The sequence below is a fragment of the Strongyloides ratti genome (genome assembly GCF_001040885.1).
Source record: "Strongyloides ratti genome assembly S_ratti_ED321, chromosome : 2".
NCBI lineage: Eukaryota > Metazoa > Nematoda > Chromadorea > Rhabditida > Strongyloididae > Strongyloides > Strongyloides ratti.
The window spans coordinates 10987115-11010704 of record NC_037308.1 but is presented as its reverse complement, the minus strand read 5'-3'; the positions used below and the strand labels follow the sequence as shown (position 1 = coordinate 11010704).

The window sequence follows — 23590 nt, the reverse complement described above, 5'->3', positions numbered from 1 at the left end:
TGCCCCGTTTTTCTTTATAAATTTTACCCACCAAAAGATACAATTATTTTTATTTTACTACTATTTATATTTTACAATATTAAAAATATAATTTTTTTTTTTTTTTTTTAAATTATAATCCAACTGTTTATAATTCTGTTGAAATTAATACTTTTTTAAATCTTTTTTTTTTCTTTAAATTATTTCTTCCTTAACTTTATTATGATATTTTTTTTTGTTTCTATATTTATAATATATATAAATAGTTTAATAAGGAGTAAAAAAATCTTCATTTATGAAAAGTATTGTGATAAAAAATATTGTCCTTTATCTTTCACACCAAATTCTTTTTAAAATTTTCTTACTCTTATATATAATAATGCATCTAAACACTATGGAAAGGGCATTTATCATATGAGTGGTAAATTATATTTTCCCTTACCCCTTGAGTTAGCCATATACAGATGGTTACATATATATATATATATATATTTATTCTTGTATATATATTGAAGGATATATTCATAAATATTAATAGAATAACAATAAGTTTTGTTCAAAACATTAAATTTTATAATATATTTATCATTTTAATATTAAATTTTCTTTTTTAATTTACTTTAAAAAGTACTATTATTTTATGTTATACTAAAAAGAAAAATTTTTTTTTTTTTATTAATACTAGAAACTGCGAAAAATAATTAAATTAATATTTTATATATTTATCCTTTAAAAAAATTTTTTCCATTTATATTTAAATAAATTATTGAAATTTATAAACTATATTTTATAAAAAAGAAAATTCTACATGAAAATATTTTATTTTAAATAATTATTATTTAAAAAAATTTTTTGTTAAATATATACTATAAAAAATAATTATAATAATAAAAATAATAACTATTATTATAAATAAATTAATATAAATAAAAAAATTATATAAAAATATTAAAGAAAAGTATAGATTTTTTTTTTACTTCATCCCATTGACATGCAATATTTTCTACCAAAATTTTGACTATGCTTTTATAAAATTAATCTTTTAAAGACTATTCTTATCTTGAAATATAATAGTAATCTTTAAAAGATTTATTTTATAAGTAATATTTATTTAACTTTTAAATCTATTTTTAATAGTTAGGATCTCAATATTTTTTGTTCAAACTTTAAATATACAACTTTTTTTTTATTCAAAATTATGTAAAAAGTTTTATTGTGTAGAGAATAATATCCTTTAAAAATAATTTTATTTTTATATGATGAGTTAAGAATGTTGTTATCAATTTTATATTTATATATAAAACTATTTTTAAAATAATTTTTGTTTTAAATTTTTAATAAAGTTTTTATAGTTTAAAGTAAATTTATATATAAAAATATGATAAAATTATACAATTTATTATTTAATATGATTTGTATATTATTAATAAATTATGTAACTTTAATATTGGCAAATATTTATCCACCCAATTATTCACCATGCCAATTTCCTACACCAGAAAAAAGTAAAAGAGAGGTAATTTTTTCAATTAAATAATTATATAATAATAAGTAATTTTGTTAAAAAAATCTTTTATTTTAGTACTATTCGCAATGTGTAATTTCACAACAACTTCCTTTTATATGTGATCTTCATAGACAGTTGTCACATTCAAGTGTTATTGAAATAAGTGAAATGTATGAAAAACATGAAAAAGTTTTTGTTAAAAAATCTTTAAATGATAATAGAAATATTTCAACTTCTTTAGCTATTGTAATTGTTAAACAACTTTTAGCACCATTTTCTAGTAAACAAGTTTATAGTAATCATGAAGACTTTGGTTGTCTTTTTCAAGATGAGTGCTCACAAGTTATGAATGCTGAAACCGTTGAAAGATTTGTTAATAGTTATCGTGTTTTTACAAGAGTATGTTACTTTATTTTATTTAATAATTAATTTTTTATATTTATAATTTTTTGTTTTTAGATATTTGCTTCAGTTTTATATAAAAAATGGTTTCCTAAGTACGATAAAACAAATGAAAAACATGAAAATAATAATTGTTATATGATGGATGTCACTGATGTCTTGGTACTCGTTGTTTTAGATGGTATGGTTGGAGATAATAGAAAGTTACCTTCTGTTACTATTCATACAGATAATGCAATGTTAGCTCCTTTTTTAAGTAATATTCAATTAGAAACTACTAATGCTATTAATCAAAGTAAATAATAATTATTATTTTTTTATATTATATTTAATTTTTATAGATTGGCCACTTCATCAAGTTATTTCTGATTTGATTGATCAATTAGGTTTAGCAATAAGATCATTCTATACAACAGGTGGAATACTTCCTAGACATGGAATTCCTATTTGGGCATATCGTCTTTCAATATTTTGTATTGTTATGGTTATTATAGCTTTATTTATTGAATGGTATATTGTTCGAAGAAAATTAGTTGTAAAAAGAAGTATTATAACTACAAAAATTGAAAGTATAAAATCAAAAACTCATATAATGTTTGGAGCTAGTTAATAAAAGTATTTATTTAATTAATTGTTGTGTACATAAAATTATAGTTTAATTATACATAATAAAAAAAATTTAATTGTTAATAAAAATTAATATAACAAAATAAATGAATAAAAAAAATGTTAAAATTTTTTACTTTTGGTATTTTAGATTATTTTGAGTATTGTATTTTACGTAAAAATGCAAAAATGAATTACTTACTATATAAAAAAAGCTGTTAAAAAAAATTATGCAATATATTTGAAAAAACTTTTAAAAGTTATTGTTGTTGTAAATTTTCATCCTCTTTACAATTTCTCATTGCTTCTTCTAAGAAACCACGTTTCATTTCTCTTACAATAACAGTCATAAATTTATTCCATCCTAAACGTGCTAAACAATTTTGAACTTCATACATTTCATTATATGAAGGAATACTTTCATTACGTCTTTGAATATTTCTAATTTCAAGATTATCTTCACTATCTTCAGAAATATTTTTATTAATTGAAGCTGTATTACTTTTTCTTGCCATATCTTTATTATTAATAAAATTAACTCTTGAAACTTGATCAACTGTAACTTTTTTGAATACCAACCAATTATCTGCCCCAAAATTAACACCTTTATAAAAATGTATCTGACCAATTCTGTGAGCCATATCATAAATAGAAGACATAGGACAATAACCTAAAGATCCAACAGCTGTATCAAGAAAACCTTGAATTCTATGTGCCTGTAACTGAAATTCTCTTTTTCCCATCAATTCTTTAGGATCTACATTCTCTGAACCAATACCAAAATACTCAGCAAATTTTGGTTTTTTTTCAATAAGTGTTAAAAGAATTTTCCTACCAACATTTTCATTTTTTGCTCTAAAAAAAAATAGTTATTTATATATTTAAAAAAAAATAAAATAAAAGTTACCTAGACCAAATTTCACGAATTGCCTCAATTTCATCATTAGTCAAATCAGGTTCAACTTTTTTTTTACTAAATATTTTTCCCATTTTAAAAAAAAATTTTCAATAATATAAAAAAATGTTTATATCTCAAAAAAAAAAAAATAAGTACAGTTAAAATAACTATAAATTAAAAATCATTAAAAAAATATTTATTATAAATATTTTTAATTATTTTAATAATTAAAAAACATTAAAATAAGTTCACTATATATTAAAAGATAAATGTACTTTTTAAATAATAATATTTTTAAAAATAATTAAAACCATATGAATATTACACAAAAATGATTATTAACTTAAATGATGCTTATAAGATGAGAAAGAATAAAACTAAAGTTAAAATGTATCAATTAAATATTATGTAATTAAATAATAAAAAATAAAATATATTTTAAATGAAAAATTGTATAATTTTAAATGGCAGGAGAGTTTTTAATATAAAAATTAATTGAAAATTTTTATTGCTTTCTTAATTTTTCCCATTTATATGTTGAATGATTTTCTTTATTTAAGACGTGTAGATTAAGTTACTTAAGGTTAATTTTTATATAAATTAATTGGAAATGACGTGTATTAATGAATAATAAATGCAAAATGAGGTAACTTTCATTAAAACAATATTTTAAAGTGATAAATGTGTTAATATACACTTATTACTATAAAATAATTAATAAAAAATTTTCTTAAAAATAATTGAAAAGAGGTTTATTAAAATAATTAATTAGTTGGTTAAAATAAAATAATTAATATAATTTAAATATTTTCTTAAATAAATTTCTTTGAAATAGATAATTTAGGAATAACATATTAATAGTAAAAAAAATTATACTTAATATTTATATATATATATATACCTATAAAAAAAATTTTGCTGCAAGTAATTTTTTATATAACTAAAGTTATGTGTACTAATTAAAAAAAACAAAAAAAAAAGTATTTAGAAAAATATTACTGTAAACTGTTTTAAAACAATTCGCCTGTTTATATGATAATGACCATATATAAAAATAATAAACTATTAATTATGCTACTATGGGTTCCATTTTCTTAATTATTATGGTATTATAATTATTAACCACTTAATACCATAGTTATAATTCATCTTCAAAATGGCAAAATATTTTTAATCATTATTTTAATTAATTTTATCTTTTACAAAATAATCTTTTTTTTCACGTAAATTTGTAAATAAAACATAAATAGTAATAAAAATTATTTTTATAATAAAAATTGTGACATTAAAAAAATAATATTTAAATGAAAATGGTAACTATTAAATTATATATTTATTCTAATATTTTTTTTTATAAACTTACTTATTTATTAAATGTTTGAAAGTATAATTCCAATAACTAATAAAAAGATATTATTTGAAAGTAAATTAATTTTGCCATTTTTTTAAATCATATGTATATATCAATTTCCTTTTTACGTTTTTATAAATTGTATGAAAGTATAAAAAAACAATGTTCAAAATGTTTTTTTTAATTATATCAAAACATTTTAAATTAAAAAACTAATAAGGATAAAGTTTTCCACAAACATATAGTATGAATATAGTCATTTCCTTTCTATTAGAATAAATAAAATGTTTTTTTTATAAATGATATATATTTATTTATTTAAATTTTGAACTTTTTTTAATTATATGAAATAAAGAGAAATATTATTTAAAATATTTTTAGAACATGAAAAAAATTATTTTTATAAAAAAAAGTCTTTTTTTTACAATATAATAGTTTAAAAATATTTATTTTCTTGCAATTTAATATACACGATCTTTTGGTTTGCTAATACAGAATAATAATTTATTTTATGTATTAAAACAAAAGTTGTTAAATAAAAAATATAAACATAAATTTGATAGAAGATATTTAAAAAAAATATCTATAAAAAGTTGAATGTTTAAATTATTAAATATTTTAAAGTAAAATAAATGAAAATTTTGCAAACAAAAAAATGTTGATTATAAAAGATGATTCATCACCCAAATATTCTATTAGCATTTCAATTTAATTGATAAATGTCTTGATCATATTGTTTATAATATTAACTGTACAAGTATTATATTTTTGTAAATAAAAAATACATTCTATCTTTATCATTTGTCAAATTTTATTTGTTAAATGTTTGAATATATTTATACTTTACAAGAATTTAAAAGTAAATTAATAATAAATTTGTAAAAAATTTAATTTTATAAATAATAGTAAAAAATATATTTACTTAATAACAAAAAAATTTTTTAAAAAAGTATTTAAATATTATTATTTTAGATTGTCATTCTTATACTTATTAATACACTTTTATTCTTTTCTACTTACATTTTTAACTATTTAAAATTACATTTTAATAGGTATGTAATTTCATTGTATATTTATATAAATGACTAATATGTAATAAAAATATAAAAAAAAAACTACATTTTTATATTATAAGACTTTTATTTAAGATTGATATTATATAATATACTTTTTTTTTTAGATTATTTAAAATAATTTATTTTATTATATCATAAGTACAAAAAAAAATTTTTTTTTTATTTAAAGAAATGCTATTCATTGTATACTTTATTATTTTGAAATATCTTCCATCAGTAATTGGTATACAATTCCCTTTAACAACTATAGGTAAGAAAAATTATATAAAGTATTGATTTTCTCTATAAAAAAAAATAACTTTATGAATTTATATTACTAATTTTTTTAATCAGCATGCTTTTATGGAAAATATGAAATGTCTCAAAAAAACTTTTGTACAAGTAATGAATGTTATACACAAATTCATTACACATCAAATGGATTAAAAATAAGAAGAGGATGTGTCAATAAAGGAATGGATTTATATCAATTTGAAAATGATTCTTCATATGAAATATTTTATTGTAATTCAGCATCATTTTGTAATAATCATACAGGTCAAATCTCAAAATTTAAAACATCAAGTAACTCATCTGGAAAAAATTATGTTAAAATTATGTCTTGGGGAATAAATACATTTCATAATATAACTCAAAAAATAAAAAAATGGTTTTATGGTTAATTAATTTATTTAATTTAAACTTAAAATTTCTCTATATTATTATACGGTATTGATTTTTATCTTATAGGTAATTGTTAATATCAAAAAAAAAATTTTTTTTTTATTTCGAAATATTTTGGTTATCTTTAACATGTTCTTATGTTTATGCAGTTTTTATATAAACTGATAAGAATCACAGTTAAATAATGCTGAGAATATAATTTTAATGCAAAACATTTTTTTAATGAACTATATTAAAAATGAAAAAAATATAAAGTTTTAATATTCCTTTATAACTTATAATAATAAATATATATATATATTTGAAAAAGTTCACTATCTAATAAATGTGGAAATAGGGTCATATTTTGCAGCAAAATCATTTAAATATTTACATTAAAAAAAACAACAATTTTGTGTTACTTTGTTACTTATTTAAATAAACTTATTTTTTTAATAATTAATAGTAATATGTTGTATTAAATACTAAATAAATTTTATAAGAATAAAGTTTAAATAAAGTACAAAAATATTTGTCATTAATTAGGTAAATTTTGAATGCATTAATAAATCGTTAAGAAGTTTTTTTAAATGGTAAAATATAAATTATTCATTTTTTAAGAAAAAAAGTTTAGGTAATTACATATTTTTTTAATAAGTTGATACTTGATTTTACATATACATGTAAAGTTTAAATAATTTTATAGCATAACTTTTTTTAAATTATATTATATTGAAATTAATTGTATGAATTTTTAGCTTAAAAACATTTTTTAATTATAGTAAAAAAATAGTGGCATCAAAACTTTTATTAAAAATAATGTACTTCTCAATGAAGAACTTTCTATAATCTTGTTTAGCTAATCCTAGTTAGTTTCCTTCTTGAGTATATTTATTTTAATAAAGCCGCATTTATATAATTTGTGAGTTAGAAGATATCCCAGATGTCTTTTAAAGTCAATTATTTGTAAATATTAGATTGAACAATATGTTAATTTATGCTTTTAATTTATATCATTTAAACAAACATTTAACATTATCCTAGAAATAAGTACAATTATTGATAGTAAGTTTACTTCAATCATTATATACAAAATTCTTAATTTAATTGAACTTTGAGAACAATATATATTTATAAATATATTTAATTATAAACAAAAATACACTGTATATAACAGTATACAAATATTTTTACAATAGTATATTTTTGTAAATAATATAGATGTTTTTATAATTTTTATGGTAGAAAGTAATTTGTTGTTGATAATTAAAGTGTTATATAAAAAATAATATAGATAAATTTACTATATGGTTTCTTTCATGTAATATAATTAAATTATTTATAATATTTAAACTATACTTTTTTTTGTCAATAAAATTATTGAAGTTTTAATTATATGTCAAAGTTGTACAATTACTGTCATTACATTGTGTATTATTCAATTAATTTAAAAATTATCTCAACTTAAACTGTATACAAATATTTTTTGTTTAAATTTTAAAAAAAATGAAATATTTGTATTGATTTTTAAAATATTTCATAATTATTGAAATTGTTTTAAATTTGTAATATTTTTGTTAATTAAGTTTTTATAAATAAATTATAAATACAAAAAAAAGCTAATTTTATAAATTTGAAAAATAAAAATAATTTTTTTTATTATTATATTCCTATTTGGTACAAGAATTACAATTTTTATTATAACAATTGGCTAGAATTCACCATTTTCCGTGAGTCGGAAGGGTTTTCAACGACGATCGGCTTAGTGGTCTAGTGGTATGATTTTCGCTTAGGGTGCGAGAGGTCCCGGTTTCGATCACCGGCTAAGCCCGCAAAGGATTTTTTGTCCTAGTGCAATTCATGGATATTAGGAAGAGTTAAAAAGGAATAACAATTTTTTCTCGGAAAAATGAATTATTAAATTATAAAATATACTTTTATTTTATAGCTATTTTGCCGTTAACATCATTTTAATAAAATCTTTTTTAATTCTTTTTACTTTATATTGTTTGAATCTCTTTTAGAGTCACTGATGTACTATATTAATAAAAAATAAAGTATTTGAAAAGTTTTTGAAAAAATTCTTTATTTTTTTCAAATTTATAAAAAAAACTTTTTACATAAATAACCAAAATTATCATATAAAAAAATTTAAATAAAAATAACAAAATTGGCAGTAGATTTTTCAATAAAATTTTTTATTAAAATTATATTTTAGAATCATTTACATTTTTTTTTTCATTTGTTTAATATGTTAGTTTAAAATTTATATAAAATCATCATTGTATTTTTAAAAAAAATTTTTAATACATACGTAACTTGAAAATTAAGCTATTGTGAATTATTTTAAAAATTCATCCTGTTTCAAAGACTATCAAATGACTACAGTAGCATATTTAAATTATAAAAAAAATTGTTTTTTTATAACAATTTTAGAGATAGAATAAGAAATCTAGAAAATCTTCAGCCAATTTTTATATATCAGAAAATTTTAATGTTATAGCTATGAAAATTAATATTCTAGACCTAATTTTGAATATAAATCGAATGAAACTAGTCCCATCTTCATAGGATAAGTATTTGATAAGATACTAAAAAGTCGGGAACAATGAATATTTTAGAAAAATTTCCGCCCTTGGTCATATCTCACTTCAAAATCATGATAAATGCAATCAGATTTCTGCAATCGTCTTCAATTGAGTTTTCAAATGGGGTCTACCTTTAAAATTTTTTTATATCTTTAAGTACTTTCGAGATATAAAAAAATTATTACAATGAATTACGCGCGAAAAAGTACCAAACATAGTATTTCAAAAACGGTTGAAAATTTTAAAATTTTTTCAACGTAATGTATACCTTAATTTATGAAAGAAGCTCAGCGCATCAAGTTTCATGATTCTGTGACTTCATAAACTTGAGTTATCGCTAGATTCTTAAAACAATTTTTTAATCATATTTCTTATCATATCTTCATTTTTAGAAGTCCAATGAAGATGTAAATAAGATCAATGAATTTCTCGTAAAAAATTGAGCTAGAAAAAAGTATTTATTTTTTAAATTTACAATATTATCATAAAAATCGAGATTTACAAAAAAATATTCCACAATTTCGCCCCTCAACTTTGATTCCCCATAACTCATGAAATTTCAATTTTAACATATTGTTGATTATATTCAAAATTTATCCTGTTTCAAGGGCTATCGAATGACTATAGTTGCATATTCAAATTCTAAAAAAAGTTGTTTTTCTTTGTTCACATTTTTAGAGGTAAAGTCGAAAATCTAGAAAAATTTTCAGCCAATTTTTAAATCTCTGAAAATAATAAAGTTATAGCTATGAAATTAACTTAACTAAACCAATTTTTGAATAGAAATCGAATGAAACTAGTCCCATCTTCATAGGGTCATTATTTGCTGAGATACTGAAAAGTCGGGAACAATGAATATTTTAGAAAAATTTCCACCTTTGGTCATATCTTGCTTCAAAATCATAATAAATGCAATAAGATTTCTCCAATCGTCTTCAATTGAGTTTTCAAATGGGGTCTACCTTTAAAATTTTTTTATATCTTTAAGTACTTGCGAGATATAAAAAAATGGTGACAATGGATTACGCGCGAAAAAGTACCAAGCATAGTATTTCAAGAACAGTTGAAAATTTTTAAATGCTTTCAACATAAGATATACCTTAAATTATGAAAGAAGATCAGCGCACCAAATTTTATGGACCTGCGACCTCATTAACTTGAGTTATTACTAAATTCTCAGAACTTTATTTTGAACATATTTCTTATCATAACTTCATTTTTTAAGTCCTATAATGATGAGAATAGGTTTAATGAGTTTTTCATAAAAAAATTGAGCCAGAATAAAGTATTTATTTTTAAAATTTACAATTTTATCATAGAAATCGAAATTAAAAAAAAATATTCCACAATTTCGCCCTTCAACTTTGAATCCTTATAACTTTTGAAGTTTCAATTTTCTAATATTGTTGATTATATTCAAAATTCATCCCGTTTCATAGGCTATCGAATGAATATAGTTGCATAATCAAATTCTAAAAAAAGTTGTTTTTTAAATTATTTATTTTTCTTTATTTGATTGTTTTTTTAGTATTAAAAGTTTTATTTAATTAATATTGTAATTTTAAAAATAAATTATACATATGTTAAATATCCAACTATTCAAAAAAATTTCTAGTACGTTAGTAGCTCAAAAATTAAGTTTATTTTTTAATTAAATGGAGAAATGAAAGTGTTTTTTGTTTCCGTATGTGATAATTTTATCCGTAGCGAAATCGCTAAACCTAGATAGTTTTTTCAATAAAATATTTAAAAAAAAACAACTTCATAAATTATATTTTTAAGAAAAATTCTCTTTTTTCTTATGTAACCTTTGATACTTGTTAAAATCAATTTGATAAGAAAATATTTTGATTTTTTTGTGATTTGATCTAAATTATAATATTTTTTATTACTAGTTCAACATTCATTTTTAAACACCATAAAAATATCTTAAAAATAAACTTGAAAAAGTTTATACAAAAATAAAAATCATATATTAAAAACCAAAAACTAAATTTATTCTATTTTTATAACCATTGAAAGATTTAATTCTTAAAAAATTTATATATATTTTAATGAACTTTTATAAGAAGTTCCTTTAATTTTAAAAAACCCTTTCTAATTTGCACTTGAAGAATCTAAATTTAAACTTTGATTTTTTAATCTTTCAACTTTAAAATTAAAAAAAATCTATTTTAGTATACATATGATGAATAAACAATATATTATAACACAAAATCTTTTTTTAAAATTTTTATCTTGAAATGGAAAGTATAACTTCTTTTTCTTGTATAGTAGTATACCATATTTAAGCAAACATTAAACAGTTTCTCCATAGTTAAATTTTATTAACAAAAATGGAGTCAAGAAATTGTAAAATAAGTAAAGGTATCTTAAACAAATAGAAGTAACAGAAATTATTAACGGTGCGTAAATTTTTGTATTTAAGTATTTTGAGATTCAATATAATTATTCTTTAAATTTTACCTTTTGACAATATCTGCCAATTTTTTAAATTAAAAATATTATTACTAATAATATAAATTTTATATATTAAATAAAGATGGTTTCAATTCCTGAGTCATTATCAGAAAGTGAAATGACAAATGTTAATCTAAATTTATCATTACCAAAAAGACATAAAAGAAGTAGTATTATTATTGATGAACAAATTGATTTTGAAGGGACGACAGAAATTACAACTATTTCTAATGATGATATAGTTCCATCATCACCTCTATCTGTTACAAGTGTTAATTTTAATGAAAATGTTGTGACGTTAGCTGATAATATTGAAAAACAATCAAAATTATCATCCAGTATGACAACAATATTTTTTGGTAAAGAAAATTTTATGGAAAATAATGATGCAATGTAAGTTTATATTTTTAAAATGACAAAAAATATTCATTCTTCTACAGAGCTTATATTTCCCGAATGTTTTCTGGTATCTATTGTTTGGCATTAATAATTTTTGCTTTTGCTTTTGAAATAACACATTTACAAGTAGAAACATACTGGATAACTCCAGATATCTTTGGTACATGTATCTATTCAACAGCTATTTTAATTCTAATTTTTATTGACTTTTTTGTAATTTATCCTGAATATTATAATTATATTATAATTAATTGTATTTCAAAAATTTTCAAGCTATCTTCTAAAATACAACAAAAATTAACATTAAATAAAGCATCACATAATGGTGAAGGTTGTGGAAGTTTTTACCTACGTCTTGGGGCAATTTTTTTTGGAACACTTTCTGTTGTATTTTTTGGTATTGAAATATATATGTGTTCATTGGATAATGAATGTACAAAAATTGAAATGGCTAATGCTATTTTAGCTATGATTTTTATTTTTCTTCAAACTCATTACATTTTTTGTAATAGTAAAGTTTCATATGGATCAACTGGAAAATTACAATGGATTATTAAAATTGGAATCATGCATTTATTAGCTGTTAATTTATGGACATGGTGGAAGTTTGTCTTAGCTAAACAGTCATCTTCAAGCACAGCAAGTACTTTAAAAAATGTTATATATCAAGGAAAAAATTCTCATTTAATGTTATTAGATTCTACTAATATATCTAAACAGACAATACCATTTGATTTTTCAACAACATCTAAATATGGTCTTATTGATAGTAGTAGTAGCAGTAATAGTATAGAAGATGATTACAATGAATATATAAATTTTCAAGATAGAAATATAATTTCATCTAATGTTAGAATTGTTAAAGAAGCACCTATAACTCAAGCAATAGTTAATATAACAGGAAATCAAAATGGTAAAAAAAACTGGCTTTTTGATCAACATACAACAGCTCATTATGATATTTTTTATGATGTTATAACAATTCTTATAACATGTGTAGTAGAATATTCTGTTATAGGAGCAGCTATAATGTTTGTAACATGGCTTGAATTTGAACATTTAGAATCTCACTCAGAACATTCACTTGAAAATGATGGTACTTTTAGAAAAAAACGTAAATCACATATAAAAATTGATTGTAGTAATTCATTTGCTGGTTTATTTTTTGGAATTATTTTTTTTTCAGCATGTTTAATAACAATAGGAATATACTATTTATATTATTCATTAGGTAATGCTATTGAAGCAACAAAAATATTTCGAATAACAGATTTATGTTTAATTTCTGTTATAACATTAATGACTATATATGGTTTATATTCAATGAGAAAATTACAATATTCATTTCATGGAAAAACATTAGCTGGTATAATTGATGATATACTTTTAATTGTTGGATTATTAGGAGAATTAATATATTGTTGTTTGGCATTTCTTCTTATTTCTACAACAAATGATAAAGAAATAGCAGATATTGGTGGATTAAGATATAGAAATATTATGATAGCTACATATTTAATAAGAATAATTCAATCATTAGTTCAAGTATTGTATCTTTTTATAGCATCAAGATTAAAAATGAAAAGTACAGAAAGTAAAATGTTGAAACCTGGTAAACAAATGATGACTTTTATGTTATTAGCAAATGTAGCATTATTTATTTATGGTACATTAGAAGGAATGAAATCAATGATAACAACAAGTGTACTTTTTAATATTGGAGCATTTAAAAGTATTATGTATGCAGTATCACCATTAGTTGTATTCTTTAGATTTCATAGTAGTGTTATTTTTGCTGAATTATGGAAACATTGTTATTCTGCAAAAGTTCATAATCATGGAAGTACTACAAGACATAACAGTTCAAGAAGAGTCAGTTATGCTCATGATGCTTTATGATAATTTGTAATTATATTTTTAATAATCAATGCAAATTAATATTTTATATTTCTTATATTTTATGAATAAAAAATAAACATTAAATTTATTTATAATAGTATTTTTTTTATAACTTCATAGATTTGATTATTAATTTTCTTTGTAATAATTAATTTCTGGAAAAAATTTCTTTGATTTTTTCTTATTAACATCATCATATGAAAAAGTTTTACCTTGAGAATTTGAACCAGTAGAAACTTGTGTACTAAGAGCATAATATGAATGATTAAATCCAACATTTATATTGTTATTTTTTTCCTGATTATTATGAATATTTCTCATTTCATAAGGTGTTGTTTCGTGAATTGTATTCATTTGAATAGTCGATGCATATGAAGGTTCTGATCTTTCTTCATAATTGTTCTTGTGTGATATATTATATGGTTTGATTGTTATCGATACTGGTTTTTCATTATTATTTAACTGTTTTTCTTTATTAAATGAAATAAAAAGATTTTTTTTATCATCCATTAGTTTGTTTTTATTACTATTTCTTGAATTTGTTGTAGGAAAAATTTTCAATAATGTATCTTTCTTTTTTATCATATTAACATTATTTAAGCTAGCTTTATTTTCATATTTATTGTAAATTCTTTTAATATACTTAGCAACATTTTTTAAGTCTAATAAACATTTGATTTCATAAACTTCATTATCAATAATTAATTTAAAATTATTATACTCAGGTGAAGGAATTTTAATTTGATCAAAAGAAGTTTTTGATTTATAAAAATCTAAAATATCAAAAATTTCTTGATAATCTTTATAATATAAAATTTTCTTTCCAGTTAAAAATTTTGTATCAATAACTTTATCACTCATTACTACATCTGGTAATTCTTTTAAAGATTTTTTTTCAAATTGAGCATTATAATTTTTTTCTTTAATAAAATTATTAATAACTTTTTGTAAATCTTTTATTTCTAATGAAAGTTTTTTTAATCTCAAAGATGATGAATCACTATTCTTAATATCAAAAGTTTTAGAATTAGGAATATTATTTGATAAGTATAATTGATTATTATTCTTATTGGTTCTCATTAATATAGATTGATTAATATAATTATGAAATTTTTTTTCTAAAAAAGTACATTCCAATTTAACTAAAACACGGTAAACATCAAGAATATGTGTTTCAGAAACATTTGCATTACTATTTTGAAATAAATTTAATACAATTTTTATTGCTTCTTTTTTGCAATCATTTAAATGAACAGTAAATCCTGAAGTTCCAATTTTTTTTGACCACTAAAATTTTAATATTTTTAAAATATTTAATTTATACTTACAGCTTGTAAAAGTTTACTATTAACAATTCCAACATTATAATTTAATCTAAAATAAGTTTCTTGACATTGTAAAATAATATCATTATGATATGGAACATCAACGTCACTATTATATTTATTAATAATTTTATCATTTTGTAATGGTATATTATTACCATTAATTAAATTATTATAAAGACAATTAGACATTTTTTTTTGATGAAGACACAATTAAACAAAACACAAAAATTAGATAAATCTTTTTATTATATTAATAAATAACATTCAAATTTGAATTTTTCATTTATTCTTTTTAATCATTAAGACCAAAGATAAAATATAGAGTTAATTAACAAAATTTTAAAATAATTACTCTATTAATTTTATGATATTTTTTATATATTATATAAAATATCATTTTCTTTTTTTTTCATCATCTTTTATTTGAAGTTTTGTTGATTCTAATGGACATAAACTTTCAAATTTTAAAAAACTCTCTTTGTATGTTTTTTCTTGACACCAACAATCTTCAGTCTTTTCTCCAAATGCTTTAAGATCATGATCACATTTAAAATATGCCTCATATTCTCCATTACCTTTTTTTTTTAATTCACATTCACTATTTTTATAACAACTATTACATCCAATCATTTTTGTACATGGTGAAACTTTTAAACGTATTTTATTTCCTAAACTTTTTATTTCATTTCCTGTCCTTTCACATCTAGGACATACTCTTCCTTCAACAACAAAATGATCCATTTCATGGATAACTTTAAATATATTTGAGACTTGTTTATACACACAACGAAGTTTTCCACTAAGTATATCTCCATATATCCTTTCACTTAACATTGCTCGATGTCTTTCAAGATCAATTAAACTCATTCTAGAAACAACAGGAAGAATTGCTTCATAACATCCTTGATCAAATCTATGTTTTATAATCCAATTTAACCAACATAAAGCTATCATTGGTGGTTTTCCTGAAACTGTATTAATTATAAATTGACTACATCTAATTGTTAATGATGGTGTTGAGAATCGTTTACTAAGTCTCATTAATGTTTCTAATGTATCAGATGAAATTTCTCTTAAAACAGGATCAGCAATTGTTGATTCAATATACCATTGAAATTGTGTAGATGGTTTTGGTGATGGAAGAGATGATACAACAAGTGTATATGTATTTATTGAATGTTGTTTAACACCAGGTATTGTTAATGAACTATTTTCCATAAATAAATTTCTAAAGTATGATGAAACATGTGACAATTGAGATTTGCAAACTAAAAATTTAGCCGTTGTTGAATCTGGATTTGTTACATAAATAGTTGCCATACATCCAACTTTTTTACATATTGGTGAAAGATAATTGTATGTCTTAATATTTGATGAAGATATTTTAAATAGATGAGCTGAAGCAGACCTTTCAACTCTTTCTTTTGATTTTGTAGATATTGTTGATCTTTTACTAGGACTTTTTGAAACAGCTCTTATTTTTTCATTATTTCCCTCAGGATATGAATCTTTTAAATTTGTACTTCCTACTTTTACTATTTCATTTGGGAGTTGTAATGTTATTTTGGGGCTAGATGAACGATTTCTTTTTAATGATTCATAAACTGGTTCCTCAAAATTTTTGTCATCATCTTTTGATATGTTTTTTAAACTACTTTTTATTCTAGTATCATTTTTATTTTCTACACTTAAATTATTAGGAGAATAACTAACAAAATTTGTACTTTTTGTTGCTGAAAATGGTGATCCAGATGATTTATATTTAGTATTTCTTGGATCACCAAACATATTTGATTGTAAAGTATTATAACTATTATAACGATTTATATCATATTTTGAGGAATCATATAAATTTCCAATTGTTCCATCAGCATCAGTATCATGCTTATATAACATTGATGGTGATATAAAATCACATAAACGTTGTTTAGAGTTATAATTATATTTTGGTGGTGAGTTTGGGGCACTATGATAATTATTATGTAAATATTTTTCTTTTTCATAATTCAACATTTTTTCTTCAATAATTTCATCCTCATCTCTATAAATATTTTTTTTCAAATATTCATTTTTAAAATTATTCTTATCTTTTTTTTGTTTAGGTGAATATTTTTGATAATATAAATTATCATCATTAAATGAATCTCTTTCATTTTTATTATACCCGATATATGAAATATTATCTTGTGATACTACATGTGAATTTAATGTTGGAGATCTTCTTCTTGATTTTCTTTCATAATCATTTTTTCTTCTTTCTCGTTGATTACTATTAAAATGTTCATAATTAATTTCATCCATTGTTCGATCAAAGAAACTCCTGGGATCTCCAGCAGATAAGTTAAATAAAAGTGGTTGTTTACCTAAATCATCTTTTGTTTTTTTATTTAATTTTGAGGAATTTGTACTAGAGGTGGAATGACCTGATGGTGATATACTTCTTGATTTTGAACGGCTAACAAGTTTTTTTAAAAAATTTGTTGCCATAGTAGTTTAAAAAAATATTTGAAAAATATAACAAAAAAGTAGTTAGTTAATTATCTTAAAAAAAAAGTGAAAAATAAACAAAAAAAAAAATATATTTGTCATTCATAAATAATTATAAGCAAAACAAAAAATCAAAAAAAAAAAAAAAAATATTTTTAAAATATAAATCTAACTACGAAATTTAATAACATAATGAGAAAAGTAATAAACTATTTATTTTCTTGAAATATAAATTAAGTTATAACAAAGTAACTCAATTTTTTACTAATAATCATAATAAAAAGACTCCATCAAAAGAGATTTGGAGGAAAATGTATGGCTGACATCAACAGGAAAGACAATAAAAATATTTAAAACTATCACTTCTAAAATCAATCTATTTATTATGATGTCAAGTTGGCATATAATAAATTGAAAATCAGTGAGATAATAATAATTTGATATAAATAAGTATACTAACTAATATTTTTAAATCTATCACCATTACATGATAATTGAGGATGAAATGTGCCATCATATTTATTTAAAGAATAGATAAATCAAAATGAATAAATAAAAGGAAATTAAAATATTTGATAAGATTTAAAGGACACAAAAAGTGCCTGTAAAATTTAAATAAAAAAAAAACTTTATACTTAGCTAAAATAATCATAGATATGGAAAATAATTTTATAATTATTATTTCTAATGTTAAATATTTTTTTTTTATTATTAAATAATTACGTTTATTGTTTAAAGATGTTATAATAACTATTGTTGAATGTAAATTATTACTTTGTTGTTAATTAAATTACAACTTTGATTTGATGTAATGTTAACAACAATAAATATTTCTGCTTTATTCACTGTTAATGATAATTTTTCATTATTCTCCTCTTTTTAATATTATCATTATAATTTTTATCTGTTTTACTTTTCCTTTTTATTCTTTTTGTGAAGATCATTTTAAAGGAATATATTATATTGATCAAGACTTCCTTCTTACATTAGTAAAAGCTTCACTTTACATAAAGATTTTCTTTATGAAATTTAATAATAGGTATCAAAATTAGTGACTTATTTCTAGTGTCTTGGTACAATCATTGATAATAAGAGTTACTTTAAACAGATTTTTTAAAATTTAATATCAAAGAGAAGACAAAAAAACTAAAATAAGAAATGACAAAGATATGATTTTGTCGTCAAAAAAAGTGCAGAAAATAACAAAAACTTTGATATATTTTTATATAAATAACCATTTTATTTTCATTTTCTCATTGTTTTTTTTGTTAAGTAATAAAAAATTGTTGATAAAAAAATAACAATTAGAAAAATTTCTTTTTTCAATAACTATAAACTTTATTATAAAATCAATAGAAAATTAAGAAAAAATTTTGGTATTTCCGTAGGTAAAAAGTTGACCAATTTATTTAAAATCTCACAACGAAAAAGGTATTTGGTGCAGCCATTCTTTATGTATAATAAAGTTAATTTTTCTTCAAATTTCTAACTCTTCAAATTTAAATATTTATCTTTTTTTTATAAATATTAGCGTAATTTTGAAATAAATATCAGAAGATTAGAAAATCTGACCATTTAGTTAAAAATTAATTTTTTTACTTCCATTTAAAAATGTTCAGAAGTAATTTTCAAATTTTTTTCTTTTCAAGAGATAACTATTTTTTGCAAGTTGTTGGGCTAGTGTAATTTTAATACATATAAAAATAATTATATTTTCATTTGTTAATACACGTTCTTTTGAAATTTATCTTAAACTCTTATATATTATAACTTTTTTTTTTTTTAGGTTTTCTGTTTGAAATTGTTGAGTAGTTTCATACAAGATTTTTATATAATTTTATAAACATGACTAAAGGAGTAAGTTTGATTTTTTTTTTAAATTTTTGATTTTTCTTCGTTTAGAAACTTTTTGGACAAGAAAAATCATTTAAAACCCAAAAGGTTTTAGTTGCTGCCAAATATGGTGGTGTTGATGTTCAACTTATTAACTCTCAACCACCAGTTGCCAAATTTCCACTTGGTGTTGTAAGTTTATTTATAAAAATTTTTTAAAATTTATATAATAATTTGAATTTTTTTTAGTCACCAGCCTATGAAGATGGAGATGTAAAACTTTTTGGTTCTGATGCTATTTCTCTTCACCTTGCTGGAAAGTCATTCCCAGAAGCTAAATGTTCCGAAGTTTGTCAATGGCTCCAATATGGTGAAGGAAAACTTGTTCAAACAGTTTTAAATTATGTTCTTCCATCTATTTCAGCTGCCAAAGTTGATCATGATGTTCTTGTTGCAGCTAAAGCTGAATTTTTAGGACAAATGAGTTCACTTAATGAGATATTAGTTGTTAAAACTTTTCTTGTTGGTGAAAGACTTTCTTATGCAGATATTTCTATTGCTTTAAATCTTCTTCCAGCTTATGAACATGTTCTTGATAAACATGCTCAAACTAAATATCAAAATGTTACTAGATGGTTTAATACAGTTGTTAATCAAGAAAAAGTAAAATCAGTTATTGGTGAGGTTAAATTTGCAACTAAGGAAGCAACCTTTGATCAAGAAACTTTCAATAAACTTTCAGCCAAAGCCCTTTCTGCTTCACAAGCTTCAGCTAAGAAATGCGATAAGAAGGAAGAAAAGAAAACTGAAAAGAAAGAAGATGAAAAGAAAGTTGAGAAAAAGAGTGCAAAGAAAGAAGCTGTACCACAACCAGAACCAGAGCCTGAACAACCAAAATTCGTTGATCCATTTGCTTCAATGCCTGCTGGTAAATTTGTTATGGATAACTTCAAACGTGTTTATTCAAATGAAGATACAGCAACAAAGGCTATTCCATGGCTCTGGGAGAATTTTGACAAGGATAATTATTCTATCTGGTATGGAGAATACAAATACCCAGAAGATTTAACACTTGCTTTTATGTCATGTAATCTTATTTCTGGTATGTTCCAACGTCTTGACAAAATGCGCAAACACGCTTTTGCTTCTGTTTGTCTTTTTGGTGAAGATAACAATTCAACAATTTCTGGTATATGGATATGGAGAGGTCATGAACTTGCCTTCCCATTATGCCCAGACTGGACAATTGACTATGAAAGTTATAGTTGGAAAAAACTTGATGTCGATAATGAAGAAACCAAAAAAATGATTAATGAATACCTTTTATGGGAAGGAGATTTTGGAGGTAAAAAATTCAATCAAGGAAAAATTTTCAAATAACTTACTTTTAACTATTATATATATTAAAAGGTTGTTATAAAAAATTTTATAATTTTTATATGTACCTTGTTTGAATCAAAATGAGATAATGATAAAGTATCACTTGTAGGTTCTTTACATTATATCAGTGATTATGTTCTTGTTAAATATTTTTTTACCATAAAATATTTTAAAAACTTTACTTTGTATTCAGGTGTTGATAGTTAAATACTTTTTTTTTTTAAATTATAAATATATATATGCTAATCGAATTTTAACAATTTCTCCAATTAATATGCGTAGATGTGACGTTGCTTATCAAGTATTGGAAAGACATTCACTATACAATTTTATTTGTACCATAAAATATGATGAAATTTATTTGTTTACTTTTTTCTTTATATTATTTTTTTTTAAATTGATTTATATATCTTAAAATTATTAAATTTTTTATTATAAGTAAAAAATTTTTGTTGTATCATCATATAAAAACATAAATTATTAAATAATATTATTAAAAACGTCATTTTTATACTAACTTTTTATATAACATTTCTTATAATATAAATATGTGGTATAATGAAAGGAAAATTTTTTTTTTTACAAAAATATATATTTTATAGGAAAAATTTATGGTGAAACAAACAAAAACTATTAATTCTTTAGAATCAGAAACAAGTTCTATTTCTTCATGTGAATTATTAGATGATGATATCTCTACAACAGGTAAATTTTTATTCTATAGTAAATATTTGAATTATATATTTTTTTTAAGCATTTCAACAATCAGTTAATAATAAAATAATTGATAGAAAATTTTCTTCATTTATAAAACCTAAAGTATGCTCACTTGTTAAAAAAATTATTAAACCTAAACGTGTTACTCAATGTATTACATCATATCAACCATCATTAATTAATAATTTATCAATTATTTCTGATTTTGAAGGTTTTGAATATATAGATTATAATGAGAAAGATTTTTATGAAGATGATTTAGAAATAAATCATATACCACATATAGAAGAAAATAATTTAAAAATATCATCAACAATTTTTGGTAGTGGAGCTTTTTGTAAAGTACATAAAGCTTATCTTTATATACCAAATAAAAATGAAACAAAAACAGTTGCTTTTAAAGAGGTTATCAATCGACTACGTAATCCTATTGAAATAATGAATGAATTACGAAATGAAGGTGAAATATTATATCAAATGAATCATAGAAATATTATAAAACTTTATGGAATTTATGGGTCAGTTGAAGATATACGAATCCAAAAAAAATTGGGTTTAGTTTTAGAGTGTTGTCGTGGTGGTAGTTTAGCAAATTTGGTACATAATATAAAATTTAAAGATATATTTATCTTATTAGGTTTTGTTAAACAAATAGCTAATGGTGTTAATTACTTACATCAAAATTATAAAAATAGAGAAGTTTATGATAAAAGTATAAAAAAAGTTTTTGATAATGTTAGTTTATTATCATCTAATATTCCAATTATTAATGGTAATTCTAATGATGAAGAAAATGGTGTTTTTCTTCATGGTGATTTAAAATGTGATAATATTTTAATTAAAGAAAAAATTTGTTTACATAGTATAGAAAAGTATAACAATATAAAGTATGATAAAATAAATTCAAATATAAATAATGATGTAGATATTCAAGGGATATGTCAAATGTGTCATGGTACATCAATAAAATATGTCACAATAAAAATTGCTGATTTTGGTTTATCAAAATCAGAAAAGCAAGTAAAAAATATGGTTCAAGGAACTGTAGCTTATCTTGCTCCAGAAATTTTTAGTAAAGCATTATATACAATAAAAAGTGATGTATATAGTTTTGGTGTTGTATTATGGGAAGTTATTAGTGGTAAAAAACCATATCATGAAAATGATGGTTTAGTTGATATAATAAAAGAAATAAATAATGATGTTATTAATTATTATGAATCAATATCCATTCTATCACAATCATTCTCTTCAAATTCAATAGATAAAAATTATTCAAAAATTCCAACAACAATAATTTTCAAAAATTTAATATTAAGTTGTTTGAATGATAATTATAAAGAAAGACCATCATTTAGTGAAATAATAAAAATGATAGAAGATATAAAAATAAAATTAATAATAAATAAAATAAAAAATGAAACTGACCAAGATATAGCAGAAATATTTGCTGAAAAAGATAAAAGGATTGAAGTCCTTGAGTATGCTTTAGCATTGTCAACAAGAAATGATAAAGATTATTATAATACATTTCCAAGAGATTTAAAATCATTATTAAAAATTAAAAAAGAATGTAAGCAATGTATGAATTTCAGTACATTAGCTTTAAATTCATTTAATAATAATGCTAATGATAATTCTATACCAATAGAAATGCCATCAAATTACATTTCTGTATATTCATCTCAACAAAATTCCTCATTTTCTCAACTTCTTATAAACGAAGAATATATCTCGATTTCTAATAAAAAAGAATAATAATAATAATATATAAATTAAAAATTTTTTTTTTATAAAACTTTATCTCAATTGACATAAAATTTATGTAAATTGTAGTATGTGTTTATTAAATAATGTGTCTCAATTATTATTAGTAAGCAAAAATTTACAATTGTCAATGAGTAATATTTTTAAAATCAATTATTGAAAAATATTTTTTATGGTATATTTGTTCTGTTAAAAGAAAAAACATAATACTATGAATAAACCACTTTGGTAGCGTTTATTTATTTAAATATCTTTAATAATAATTGAATAT

At 20.9% G+C, this 23590-nt stretch overlaps 8 protein-coding genes across 8 annotated transcripts; 5 read left to right on the top strand and 3 right to left on the bottom strand.

Moving 5' to 3' along the window:
* Positions 1-1387: 1387 nt before the first annotated feature.
* Positions 1388-2498, top strand: SRAE_2000350400 (Hypothetical protein; the record flags this gene model as incomplete). Its single annotated transcript, XM_024654704.1, has 4 exons — positions 1388-1495; positions 1562-1885; positions 1946-2183; positions 2230-2498. 4 exons carry the CDS (start codon positions 1388-1390, stop codon positions 2496-2498), a joined length of 939 nt encoding a protein of 312 aa, XP_024508049.1.
* Positions 2499-2754: 256 nt separating this feature from the next.
* Positions 2755-3484, bottom strand: SRAE_2000350300 (Globin family and Globin-like domain and Globin, structural domain-containing protein; the record flags this gene model as incomplete). Its single annotated transcript, XM_024654703.1, has 2 exons — positions 2755-3349; positions 3402-3484. 2 exons carry the CDS (start codon positions 3482-3484, stop codon positions 2755-2757), a joined length of 678 nt encoding a protein of 225 aa, XP_024508048.1.
* Positions 3485-5990: 2506 nt separating this feature from the next.
* Positions 5991-6481, top strand: SRAE_2000350200 (Hypothetical protein; the record flags this gene model as incomplete). Its single annotated transcript, XM_024654702.1, has 2 exons — positions 5991-6069; positions 6153-6481. 2 exons carry the CDS (start codon positions 5991-5993, stop codon positions 6479-6481), a joined length of 408 nt encoding a protein of 135 aa, XP_024508047.1.
* Positions 6482-11591: 5110 nt separating this feature from the next.
* Positions 11592-13807, top strand: SRAE_2000350100 (Otopetrin family-containing protein; the record flags this gene model as incomplete). The annotated part of the gene is made up of 2 exons (XM_024654701.1): positions 11592-11902; positions 11950-13807. 2 exons carry the CDS (start codon positions 11592-11594, stop codon positions 13805-13807), a joined length of 2169 nt encoding a protein of 722 aa, XP_024508046.1.
* A 129-nt stretch (positions 13808-13936) lies between these two features.
* Positions 13937-15324, bottom strand: SRAE_2000350000 (BTB/POZ fold domain-containing protein; the record flags this gene model as incomplete). Its single annotated transcript, XM_024654700.1, has 2 exons — positions 13937-15094; positions 15136-15324. 2 exons carry the CDS (start codon positions 15322-15324, stop codon positions 13937-13939), a joined length of 1347 nt encoding a protein of 448 aa, XP_024508045.1.
* Positions 15325-15528: 204 nt separating this feature from the next.
* Positions 15529-17622, bottom strand: SRAE_2000349900 (BTB/POZ domain-containing protein; the record flags this gene model as incomplete). The annotated part of the gene is made up of 1 exon (XM_024654699.1): positions 15529-17622. The coding sequence occupies one exon, from the start codon at positions 17620-17622 to the stop codon at positions 15529-15531; it is 2094 nt and encodes a 697-aa protein (XP_024508044.1).
* A 1845-nt stretch (positions 17623-19467) lies between these two features.
* On the top strand, positions 19468-20835 carry SRAE_2000349800 (Elongation factor 1-gamma; the record flags this gene model as incomplete). Its single annotated transcript, XM_024654698.1, has 3 exons — positions 19468-19479; positions 19525-19647; positions 19705-20835. 3 exons carry the CDS (start codon positions 19468-19470, stop codon positions 20833-20835), a joined length of 1266 nt encoding a protein of 421 aa, XP_024508043.1.
* Positions 20836-21446: 611 nt separating this feature from the next.
* On the top strand, positions 21447-23310 carry SRAE_2000349700 (Slipper; the record flags this gene model as incomplete). Its single annotated transcript, XM_024654697.1, has 2 exons — positions 21447-21540; positions 21590-23310. 2 exons carry the CDS (start codon positions 21447-21449, stop codon positions 23308-23310), a joined length of 1815 nt encoding a protein of 604 aa, XP_024508042.1.
* Positions 23311-23590: the final 280 nt, after the last annotated feature.